Raw genomic sequence first — 13,286 nt, forward strand, 5'->3', positions numbered from 1 at the left:
CCCTGCCCACAATGAGCTTACGGTCTAGCGGAACCAAATGTGCTCTCATCTTCCCACTTTCAAGACAGGGTCTGTTAGCAGGGAACATTTTCTATTCCAGGACCAAATTAAGGAGTTGGTGATTCACTGTTCTCCAGTTCTCAGAAGAATATTCTAAGGAGATCATCAAATTACATACCCCCCCACCACCACATACGCACCTCCATGAGTGTCCTAAAATTGATGACGTAGATAAGGAAAAGGATAACTGATTCTATTGAACAGGAAAGTTATTTCAGTGAATTAGCGACGTGTTTAACAAGACAGATACAAAGAGGTGGGGAAAGACCAAATGGAATGAGGGCCACCTAATGAGTTTGCTGTAAGCTTGATCAATTCCTCCGGGACGCCTTACCAAATCCCTCCGTTTGTCCTGAAGATCAACCGTGAGGAGATGAAGACAATGAGGATAGTGGCAGTGTTCTGTTCAGATAGCCCCCAAATGAAAAGGAAGAAGACCAAAATATTAATCATGGTTTCCTTTTAATAATGGTTTTTAGTCAAAAGTGTAGCTCTGAAAATCTCTAGTTAGCTTGTGAAAACCGGGCTAAGCTGGGGAACAACCTCACGTGGGACAGCAGAGCGTAAAGCTGTGGGCTGGCCTATTTTGTTTCCAAACGCTTCCATTCCCAACACTGGAAATTTGATGTATCACTTGAAAATAAAAGTCAGCTTTTAAAATTAGGCAGATGATGGAGTATCCTACTTTGATTCAAGGAGGAAAGTGATGCTCGAAATACAGTAAACAAAACACAAAAAGTAAACAAATCCTCCAAAATCACTAAGTATATATAATTAGGATTATCGTTAACATCTAAAACTATTGAAAATAAGGTTGCCACCTTACCTTTCTGGGCACACATTTCTGAGCCCGGAATCTCTGGTTTTTCTTTTTCCTAGTGTATTTTAGCCAATCTCCAAAGTTTCCGAACCTCTTATTTGGTTTTCTGCTGTGCTGCTCCCCCCACCTTCGTGGTGAATACTCCAGCTAGTCCTGCCTTCCGTTTCTCTTGGCAGGAGGCAGAGCAAGCTTTTAATTTTGGTCGTCAGAATGACAGACCAACAAAAGCGCAGCAGACAGAAAAGCTTAATTCTTCCCCAGGAAGAAAATACATTTGTCCCACAATGGGTCTGCAAAATCTTCCAAAGGCACCTCTTCCCCACCCCATATTGTTTTTTTAAATGTTTGCTTTGCCTGAAAGCAAGATGGCAATCTTAATTGAAAAGGGAAGCTAGATTTTTAAAAATAACTTAAAAAAATCATTTTTATATGAAGCAGCAAAAACAATTTTTCCTCTCTGCAGAAAGAAAAATGTTAACAAGGAAACACACCAACGTAAATGTACTGTTCATAAGCGTCTGCTGATTTTAATTTCACAATAAAGTCGAGCTTTGATGATTATTCTTTAACCTCGTCAGTGCTGTCTGAAGAAGATTCTTTGGCATCTTCAGTCTTTCTGTTACTTTCTTCTTGACTTAGATTTTCCTTTTCAGATTTGGTCCCATTGGGTATAGAGTTTTCACCATTTACAAACCCATTTTCTGTGACTCCCGCATCAGGAATTGCCTCTTCGATCTTTAAGTCCTCCTGCACTTCTGCCTCGTCTTCAAGGTTTCTCAAGACAATTGGAAGTCTAGAGTCTGCCACGCTATTCTCTAACAAGGCAATATTGCTCTCTTCATATTTAGGGAGAGGAGAGCCCTCCTCCATTTGTTTGCAAAAGTACTCGCGGTTGGCCGCTGCACTCTTCACTGCTTTCTCCAAGATCTCCTTTTCTCCTAAACGCAGTTTGATGGCCATTGTTGCATGAAAAGTAAGGTCAGGGGTCTCCAAGAAGGATTTATCTTCCTGAAAAATAAAAAAGTCAACATTCATTAAAAGAACTCTAAATCAACTGGGGCCTCAGCTCACCCAACTGTAGAACTCCATACAGTTTTACAATGATTTAGATGAACTTTGGTGCCAAAAATGGTGGGGGGAAAATTCTAGCTGGAGGTGAGGGAAAAATGCTCAAGTTATGGTAACCTGATTCTAGTCCACTAAACTGTGAGCTCTTTGTGGGCAGGGATCATCTCCGCTAACTCTGTTGTACTCTCCCAGCGCTTCTTATGTACTCAATAAATACCACTGCTTCTACTGAACTCTCCCTAGGGTTTAGTACAATGCTCTGCACCCACTAAGGGCTCAATACACACCACTGATTGACTGATGTTAAGGACCATAAAAACTGAAAATTCTACAAGGTCACATTTTGATAGGAAGCTTGGAAGAGATTATTAATAAAAGCATTAAAAACGTCATTTGAAATGTAACATTCTGGGTAGTTGCAAGGTCTCCATGTGAATTTTTTTCTACGTTTAAAATCTTTTAACATATTTATCATTTAGTTTAGGATGGAAAAAAGAGCTCGACCCGTAAGTGGCAAATCTAAGAGCAGGATGAATTCTGTCTTTTCTCAATGGCTCTATCAATTTCCTCACCTGATAATTTTAGCTAGTGCTAAGAGAATAGGATATTGGTATTTGTCTCAGTTCAGAAAAATGGGGATCCAAGTGTTGTCCTGGAGGGGTTCAGCCAAGGTGTTTGGTCTGAGAGGCCGGCTGATTGACAGCTGTTGCCGGGGGTTGATGAGGGCTTGGTGGTGCCTCACCCTACTCCTCTGCCAACCAGAAATTTCTGTGATATGCCCCCTGGGGGGCAGCAGGGCTGTAAAATGGGAAGGCCCACAATGCTGTCAATCAGGTGGGGTGGTCGGGGAGGTGGACCTGGTCAGATTTGATTCCAAAAATATTCATCCTGTTCGCAAGGAGCAATCTTAAAATTACTTCTTTACATTAGGATTGACATTTGAGTCTGCTATATTGTACTCTCCCAAGCAGTTAGTATAATGCTCCACACACAGTAAGCACTCAATAAATGCGACCAACTGACTGGCTGGGCAGATTCAGGCAAAAAGAAATAATTGAATTTTGTACCATTAATTTCTTTTTCACCACCTTGGGTAGGCAAGCTCAGTAACTAACCCAGAACGAACAGCTTACCACAAAAACTATGCTATTAAATGTACATCTGCTATGACTCTTCCCACTGAGCTAAACATGCTCACACTCACCTCAATAGTGGTTTTGTATGTTTTTAAAAGAAGTGATGCTCTGGCTTCCAGGAATGTCCAAAGTTTGACCTCATTGTCCCAACTAACAGGAAATTCAGAGTTACCCAGGGTGAAAATTTTGTCAATAGCATGGTCTCCGATCAAATGTTCTTTCAATTCTTCTACAAGAAACACAAAGGACAATGTGTTAAACAAAAACAACACTCCTCATTATTTTAATAACACAGAGTTGTCCAGTAATGCATTTGAGCTCTTCTCTGTAACCAGGTCATTTTGGGTAAGGGGGAAGAAGGTAGAGCCATCAATTTTCATTTCTATTTCAAGCAGCATGGCCTATTGGAAAGAGCATGGCCCTGGGAGTCAGCAGACCTGGTTCTAGTTCCAGCTCAGCCACTTGTCTGTTGTGTGACTATGGGCAAGTAGCTTTACTTCTCTGTATCGCAGTTGCCTCATCTGTAAAATGGGGATTAAATCTTCCTCCCTCTGACTGCGATTATGAGCCACATATGGACTGGGACTGTGTCTAACCTAATAATCTTGAATCTACTTCAATGCTTAATATAGTGTCTGGCACACAGTAAGCACTTAATGAGTACCATTAAAAGCAGGCGCACACACACACACAAACACGCACACACATACACACAAACTCCGAGAATCCAAAATGCTTCCATTTCTTTTATTTTTTATAAAGGAAACAGCTTCATCTAATGATATCTACGACTATCTGGGTATTTATCTACTTCTCCCCCAAATACAAAAATCTCATCATATTATTAGTGTCGACAGTGAGCTGAATTTGCGGCTGCTGAAGGCAATGTCTGACGAGCAGAAACCTAGTACAGCGGAGAGCCTTCACAAACAATGAAAATTCACAGGATCCAGACTTCAAGAAAACTTGGCAAGTCAACAGCTTTGGTTTGAAGATTAAAAAAAAACCTTGCAAAACAAATCATGTACCGAAGAAACTCCAGAAAATATAAAGTTAACAACACCTGCCCCAGGCAGACAATATCAAAATAATATAGCATAATAATTTATGAAATTTAAAGAAAGTATGCTATTTAAAATTTGATTTTCCTCTCTCTTACACTATGGGCATACAGTATTATATGAAACCATGGCTATTTGCTTCACAATCCGAATATTCCCACGTTCCTAACATAACTTTAGAGGAAGCATAATTTCAGAGTAAAATACTTTCTAAACCCCTCAGTCATCAGCATCTATGGTATTTAGAAATCTTACTGAAGCAGGTTTTCGTATGCGGACGACACAACAAACTTCCTTCAGTATGCAAGGGACCAGCTCCTCAAGGAACAGATCATGTGCCACTCTGCTGCAACAAACAGATTTCCTCACCCCACAACATGGGTAGAGGATGCCCTTTAGCAGGTCCTATTGACATTCACACTCAGGATACCAACCCCAATGAACCTTTCTCCTCTGTTGCAATTGTTTACTTTTTGGATGCCAGCTATCTTCTCATGTAGTCAGCTAAATATGTCTTTCTAGAAGAGTTCACCTTGGGGTGGAGGAGGTGCATGAACAAACACATTCAAGTCAAGCTGATATTTGGAAATGAATAGCCTAGAGAAACTTCATTCGGGTCTTGAAATTAACCACAGAATTGGTGCAGTTTCATTTCTTCTTGGTGTTCGATGAAAACAGGGTGTTTGGTGGGTCACCTGCTTGATCGCAAAGGCTACATATCTCTCAGCTCCAGTTTTCTTCATCGCTCAGGAACCAAAGGATTCTGACATAAACCACTTTAGAGTCAGGGCTCTATACTACCTTCAGAGCTTTTAAGCCTTCCAGATATCACGTAACCCAAGAATGGGGTTGGGGTTGGATGAACAGTCCTTTTGGAACAATAATTTGCCATTATTTCTTCACATAGAGCGGAAATACTTCTGTTATTCGAATTCATTCTAGTGATCCTCTAGGACTTTTATTTAGCAGAACATTTTCAGATGTAAGAAATAACTGACTCCCATATCTCCCGGCCCCAATATTTCCACTGACCCCCAAATCTCCCAATTTTAGGCAGCTCTGGTTTCCTTTCATCTGAATACCTCTGATTCAATTTCCCAAATCTTTCCGAAATGATTTACCTTCAGTCATACAGAATACTCGAAGGAAAGCCAGAAGCTGGGCAGAGATGGGCGGCTCCGTAAAATGCAAGGCAAAAACACTGGAACTAACAAAAACAGTAAGCAAGAATCAGTCACATTGTTGAAGTTACCCACTTGCCCTGAGTGAAAAGCCTTAAATTTATGAACCATATGGTTTTCCTCAAGGAGATCTGAGAAAAAGCAGATGAGTTATACTAATCCCAAACCTAAATTATAGAACCATTCTCAAAGTTTCAGGAGAGGAGGAGGTGGGATGAATGGAATACGAAGATAGCCTTGGCTGGTAATTCCAAGTTTAGTTATTCACTAATACTTTTAATTTCAGGTGGAATAAAGGAACAAACACCAGTAGTTCAGGTTCTTATTTTTTTTAAAATTGACAGCACTACATGATTAGTTGAACATTTTTATCGTGAATCAAGTATTGACAAATTTGAGAGTAAATGCTCTGGATAATCAATTTCCATTAAGAAAGGTTCCTCCTCCCCTGTCAGCTCACTCCCATCCAACCCCTCCCCACCTCTCATGCCTTCTCCTCCTCCCATCCCCAGCCTCAGCCATATGTGGCCTGTGGAATCCCCTCCAATACTGGGAAGCTTTCCTTCACCGGTGACCTGTTCCTGACCCAGTTACTGTTCCTCCTTGCCATCACCGAAAACAAGCTCTCCCTACATGACAATTTCTCCCCTGCCTCTCTCTCTAGAGGGAGTCTCATTTTCCCCCACTCCCTAAGTCTTACTAGGAAAGAGGGAGGAGTGGGCTAGCTTCTCATTCCCCAGGGCCGCTTCTGCACCATTCCACTTACCCCATCCCGCTCTTTCCACCCATTCCAGTTAATAGTCACAGTCATCTACTCTGCCCCAGGCCCCACCTCCAACTTTCTGAACCTACTTGATCCCTTTCTCACATTCCTTCTCTCTTTCTCCATTCCTACACTGAACTTTGGGGACTTCCATATCCATGTGGATGTTCCTGATGACTCTTCTTCTGTCTGCTTTCTATCACTCCTCAAATCCACTGACCTCCTGGCTCCAAGCCACCTCACTCATTCACCAATGTATTCAATAGTATTTATTCAGTAGTATTTATTGAGCGCTTACTATGTGCAGAGCACTGTACTAAACGCTTGGAATGAACAAGTCGGCAACAGAATGTAGACACACAGACTCGATCTCAACATCTCTAATCACTGTACAATGTCTACCCTCACCAATTCTGAAATGCCTCTACCAACCACAACCTCACCTGCCTTCTCTTCCACATACTGTACCCCGCAAATCTGTCCTGTTCCCCAACAGAGACTTCTGATCTTCTGACCCCATCCAATTTTCTCAAGTCATCATGCCCATTTAGTCTCCATACTCAAACTACTTTCCATGATTCCCTCTACACCACCATTTCTACTGAACTCAAACCATTCACTCTCCTAAGCCTTCACCGATCTTGTACCACTAATCCACAGTCCTGGATCACCTCCACCATCTGCATCTTTTGTTCCTGTGGATGGGCTGCAGAGCACTGCTAGCGGAAATCCAGATATCAGGCCGACTTCATCCATCTCAAGTTCATCCTTGTGTGCTTTAATTCTGCCCAGTCCTCTGCCCGGCCAAATTTTTTTTCCATCCTTACTGACTCCCATGCCCACTTTCCTTGCCAGTTGTTTCAGATGTTTAAATCCTTCCTCAAACCCTCTATCCCCCGGCATCATGCCTCCAATTACCTGGGCAGGTGCTTCATTGAAAAAATTGAAATCAGGTGTGATCTTCCTAAAATCTCCCATGATCCTCCCTAGTACCTCCTTCCTTCTGGCTCTTCTTCAACTCTTCCATCTTTCCCAGCAGTATCTCAAGAGGAGACCTGCCACTTTCTCTCAAAATTCACGCCCTCCACCTGTGCCTCTGATCCCATCCTTTTTTACCTTATCAAAACTCTTGCCCCCTTCTGCTCTGACTGCCATCTTCAATTGCTCACTTTCCAATGGCTTCTTCCCCAAGGCTCTCAAACATGCCCATCTCTCCCCTACCCTAAAAAAAACCCTCCCTAGGCCCCACAATTCTCTCCTGCTACCGCTCCAATCTCCCTCTTACCATTCCTCTCCAAAATCCTTGAGTGATATATCTACAACCAGTGCCTCCACTTCCTCTCCTCCAATTTTCTCCTAGACCCCCTTAAATCTGGCTTCTGCTCAATTTATTCCACTGAAACTACCCTCTCAAAAATCACCAATGATCTCCTTCTTGCCAAATCTATGGCTTAACTCTATCCTAGTCCTTCTCTACCTCTGTATGGCCTTCGACACTGTCAACTGCCACCTTTTCCTGGAAATATTATCCAACTGTGCTTCACTGATACTGGCCTCTCCTGGTTCTCCTCCCAACCCTCTGGATGCTCATTCTCAGTGTCTTTCACAAGCTCTTCATCTGCTTCCCACCCTCTAAATGACGGAGTCCCTCAAGGCTCAGTTCTGGGTCCCCTTCTATTCTCCATCTACACCCATTCCCTTGGAGAACTCATTTGTTCCCATGGTTTCAACTATCATCTCTCTGCAGATTCCCAAATCTACATCTCCAGTCCTGATTGGTCTCCTTCTCTGCAGTTTCCAGTTGAAATTCCTCGCCGTTGGCTTTAAAGCACCCAATCACCTTAACCCCTCCTGCCTCACTTCGCTAATCTCCTACTACAACCCAGGCAACATGTTCGCTCCTCTAATGCTAACCTTCTCGCTGCACCTCGATCTCATCTATCTTGCCACCTACCTCTTGTCCACATCTTGCCTCTGGCCTGGAACACCCTCTTTCCTCATAACCAACAGACGACTACTCTCTCCTACTTCAAAGCCTTACTTTAGGCACATCTCTTTCAATAGGCCTTCCCTAAGTCCTCTTGTCCTCTTCTCCCATCCTTTCTGCACCACCATGACCTGCTCCCTCTATTCCCCCATCTCACATATCTGTATTTTATTTGTATATTAATAGACACTGGCCTGTCACCCCCTCTAGACTGCAAGCTTGTTGTGGGCAGGGAATGTGTCCGTTTATTGATATATCGTACTCTCCCAAGTGCTTAGTACAGTGCTCTGCACACAGTAAGTGCTCAATAAATACGACCGACAATCTTGCCTTCAGAATATCTCTACTTGGATGGTCTACCAACGCTTCAAACTTTGTATGTCCACAACAGAACTCCTCATACTCCCACCCAAACTATGTCCTCCCCTTGACATTCCCCATCACTGTAGACAAAATCACCATCCTCCCTGCCTCACAAGCCTGTAGTCTTGGTGTTACCCTTGACTCATCTCTCTCATTCAACCCACATATTCATTCTGTTACCAAATCCTGTTGGTTCAACCTTCACAACATCGCTAAAATCTGCCCTTTCCTCTCCATCCAAACTGCTACCATGTTAATCCAAGCACTTATCCCATCCTACCTTGACTACAGCATCATCCTCCTTGCCGAACTTCCTGCCCCCAGTCTCTCCCCATTACAGTCCATACTTCGCTCTCCGGACCGGATCATTTTTCTAAAAATGTTCAGTCCACATTTCCCCATTCATGAACCTTGACTGCCCATCCAGCTCCATGGTTGCCCTTTCACCTCTGCATCAAACAGCAACTCCCTACCATTGGCTTTATAGGGTCTCTATCATCTTGCCCCTTTCTACGTTACTTTCCTGATTCCCGACTACAGCCCAGCCCGCACATTGAGAAGCAGCGTGGCGCAGTGGAAAGAGCACAGGCTTTGGAGTCAGGGCTCATGAGTTCGAATCCCAGCTCTGCCACTTGTCAGCTGTGTGACTGTGGCAAGTCACTTAACTTCTCTGTGCCTCAGTTCCCTCATCTGTAAAATGGGGATGAAGCAGCATGGCTCAGTGGAAAGAGCATGGGGGCTTTGGAGTCAGGGCTCATGAGTTCGAATCCCAACTCTGCCACTTGTCGGCTGTGTGACTGTGGGCAAGTCACTTAACTTCTCTGTGCCTCAGTTCCCTCATCTGTAAAATGGGGATTCTGTGAGTCCCATGTGGGACAACCTGATTCCCCTATGTCTACCCCAGTGCTTAGAACAGTGCTCGGCACATAGTAAGCGCTTAACAAATACCAACATTATTATTTTGCTCCTCTAACGCCAACCTACTCACTGTACCTCACTCTGATCTATCTCACCACCGATCCCTCTGGCCTGGAACACCCTTCGTCTTCACATTCGACAAATGATCATTCTTCCCATTTTCAAAGGCTTATTCAAAGCACATCTTCTCCAGAGATCTTCTCAGACTAAGCCCTCATTTCCTCTTCTCCCATTCCCTTCTGCATCACCCTTGCACATGTATTTGCACCCTTTATTCACCCCTCCCTCAGCCTCACAGCACTTATGTTCATAATCATAATTTATTCATTTATATTAATGTCTATATCTCCCTCTTAACTGTAAACTCGTGTGGCCAGCAAACGTGTCTACCAACTCTGTTTTATTGTATTCTCCCAAGCACTTAGAATAATGCTTTGAACACAGTAAGTGCTCAATAAATAGCACCGATTGATTCCCCCACCCATGGAGAATGAGAAATCATAATTTTTAGTTTCCTTGACCTAAACTGGCTTCTGCAGAGAAAATTTTTTAAATTATTAAAAAGAAATTCTCAAAATCACTAAGAATCATGATTTCATGAACTGGTTGTAGAGAATGAAATCCAACAAATTGATCCAGATTATTAACCTTTTCAAGGTTATTAGAGATACCAAAGTTCTTATTTAACTTAATGAACGTTTCAGTGCTTTATACTTGAATGGATTATGAATGTGCCCAACACCATTATGTTTATCTCAGTAACATTAGTAAATTGGTTTACATTTACCATGTAATAGAGATGAAAGGATTAAGACAAACTACTGAAGAGCAGTTTTAGCGACAGCCTAATTAAACACTTGGCCACTGAACACATTTCAAGTTTCAGAGCAAAGAGCTGACCAGCCCATTTTACTTACGTTGGAATGCCAGCACGAGCCAAGACCTCTGCCTTCATCGCATAAAGCCTGTCGCTTTTACTCACTCCCAGCTTGATTTTCACTCTGTCATGTGAATTATTGTCAAAGAAGAAACCACTGTGGATCACAAACTCCGCGTTTGACCGAGTGCCATAAAAAATGTAAATCTAAGAGGATGAGAAGATAAATGATGGGACAAGAAAAAAAGCTTAACATCCACTCTCAGAACAGTCTTGTCTACAGAACGTTATTTCTTGCAAATTTAACCCCACTTTAAATTAATGAGACAAAATGTCTAACAAAGTCATAATAACCTATGTTTCATTAAGTTTTTAAAAATCTACTATGGTAAAATTTCAACAAGTAGCACAATTCTACCAACTTCCCAGATTGCCTGATATGAGCCGAAGAAAAACGCAATTTTCCACAACTGCTAAGTGAAGGATAGCTACCTACTCTGAAGGTATATTTTACAAAGGAATCCTTGATCTCTGAATTCATCTGACCTTTTATATTATCCTCTTCTCCTTCCAATGGGCAGCAAGTCTATTACTTTTAAGACTGCATTAATTAAATTCATCATGCTCTTCCTCTCCTTTTTATAAGAGAGTCTATTCTGGAACAAGAGTTTAAAGCAATGAGTGTGAGAAATTCAGTATTGGTTCATGTGCCAATTCTCCACCTCATAGTGGATTTTGAAAGCTTTCTTCTGTGCTGAACTAAAATGGCAGGTCAATACTACTCCGGAGAAACTCAATTTGTTTCGGTGGTAACACATTAGCTCAATATGCCATACCCACTCTGGTCGTAAGGCCAAAAGGAATAAGATGGGTTTGGTATTGGTTTATGTAGAAGCCCAGACTTAATAAAAACTTGAAAAATCCAAATTATATCATAGATGTGGCTGCAAGAATAAAACATTTGCAGAGCTCCTGAATACCCATAGTTACAAAGCTCCTTCCTGCAGGAAGAGAATGTTTCTCCAGTTAGAAAGAATAACATTCATTCATTCATTCAATTCATTCAATAGTATTTATTGAGCGCTTACTATGTGCAGAGCACTGTACTAAGCGCTTGGAATGTACAAATCGGCAACAGATAGAGACAGTCCCTGCCCTTTGATGGGCTTACAGTCTAATCGGGGGAGACAAGCAGAAATTAGGGGAGACGGGCAAAACAAAACACTAAGATTCTAAAGGGCCTTTTGGGCCGTTCAAAATTGACTTCTATAATATTGGTTTAGATTGCATGAGTACAGAATTTATTTGCTTGGCTGACAGTATGATAAAAGTGGCCTTTGACCTAATTTTACAAATAGTGGGTGAAGGTCAAAATCCAATTCAAAATATATTATGATGGTTGCACATCATAAGCATGCAGAGTTTGAGGCTGTAGAGAACTAGTAAAATATACCATCCCTCATGCAAATGCTGATTTTTTGCTCCCCAAATCATCAGCAAAAACTCAGCTGATAGCTATCATTTTTCTAGGTGGTTTATGCCTTGTGAAACCTACCTGCTCTCCAGCAGTAAAGTCTTGCAGGGCCACACATTCACAACGGTCATCTTCTAGGTTGTAACCAGTAGTAATCTATCCAACAAAAGAAAGGGAGAAAAGAATGAGCTAAAAAAGAAAAATTAGAAACAACTCCCTAGTTCTTTTCCTTCTTAAAGCAAATTCATCTCTCTGGGAAGGACCACGTATAATTCACCATTGTTCCATATCTACCAAAAAAAAAAATCCCCCTGGTTGGATGATATAACTTTTGTGATTGCTGTTTAATTATTCAAATTCCAACTGTACTAGAAATCCTCATGGAAGGAAATTACCTACTGAATTGAAGGAATTGCTCTTAGGAAAATGCACTCCATAGACTCTAGCTAGTTGGTCCCAAACGGAAATCAGCATTTTATTATAATGTTGAATGAAGATTGGAAGGTGTCCCATGTGGCTTGAAGTCCTGAATTGATTGGTAAGAATTCTGGATTATATACTGCAACTCCCACTCCACTTCCTCTCCGAATAAATCAGGAGTGGATAACTGTTGATCTTTAGGGGATACAATCTTTAGAGGACTCCAATTTAATTGCAAATAATCCCTTTAGATAAAGTTAAGTAATGATTCTGAAAGCCTGAAGATGATTTTCTATAGGAGCACAGAGAACGAGGCATAAAGAGAAAAAGATTCATTCATGTGCTCCTGATGGATTTTATTTAAAAACGATGAACCTAGAAATCTGTTTCAATAACCTAAAACTCTCAAGTTAAAATGGTAATGACTGGTTGAATCCCTTCTGAATTTTGTTTTACACATGCAGATATTCAAGAAGCTTACAAACATTACAACAAACCCTCATCCACCCCAACATCACAGAGCAGGAATTCCTCTCTGGGTTTTACAGGAGACTCAGAGATTCAGATAAACAGCCAACTGAAGCTTAATTCAGATCAAAAGTGGCCTACGAACTAGGTGTGGTTGGACAGGCACTTTTAGAAAAGGCCCCGAGTTGCTCATTCCTTAGGTCACTTTCTGGGGAAACATCATTTCAAACTATGCCGCTGTATCGGTCAGTGGTACTTAATGAGTACTTACTGGGACAGAGCACTGTACTATCTGCTTGGGACCATACAATTCAACAGAGTTAGTAGACATGTTCCCTGAACACAAGAAGAAAGAAATTCTGAAAAGTTTTCAACAGGTAGAATTTCTGTATTCACTTGAAACTGCAGAAGCTAGTCCCCCAACTTTACTATCCCCAAAATCGCTGAAGAATAACCCAAAGATTGACACGAAAACAGCCATTCTGTGATTTTGCATGCACCCAATCTAAACAATGGTCAGATCGAGAGAAAGGCTGATAGAATGACTAAGGTTTAACCTCAACAAAAGGTCTTTTACACTAATTAATTTTAACTGCCTATGGAGTACCACAATAGCAACTTGGAAGTATGCTATGCCTTAGAGAAGCAGTATGGCATAATGCATAGAGCAAGGTCTAGGGAGTCAGAAGG

The 13,286-nt window shown here is 41.7% G+C and overlaps 1 protein-coding gene across 1 annotated transcript in view; it reads right to left on the minus strand.

Annotated features, from left to right (window-relative positions):
• Positions 1-503: 503 nt before the first annotated feature.
• Positions 504-13,286, minus strand: part of SETD3 (SET domain containing 3, actin histidine methyltransferase) — a 106,699-nt gene continuing 93,916 nt past the window's right edge. The window contains 5 exon segments of the mRNA XM_029063650.2: positions 504-1,888; positions 3,153-3,313; positions 5,267-5,352; positions 10,275-10,441; positions 11,790-11,864. Of these exon segments, the coding sequence (XP_028919483.1) occupies positions 1,439-1,888; positions 3,153-3,313; positions 5,267-5,352; positions 10,275-10,441; positions 11,790-11,864 (939 nt within the window). The 3' untranslated portion in view covers positions 504-1,438.

The sequence above is a fragment of the Ornithorhynchus anatinus genome, chromosome 1, assembly GCF_004115215.2.
Source record: "Ornithorhynchus anatinus isolate Pmale09 chromosome 1, mOrnAna1.pri.v4, whole genome shotgun sequence".
Lineage (NCBI taxonomy): Eukaryota > Metazoa > Chordata > Mammalia > Monotremata > Ornithorhynchidae > Ornithorhynchus > Ornithorhynchus anatinus.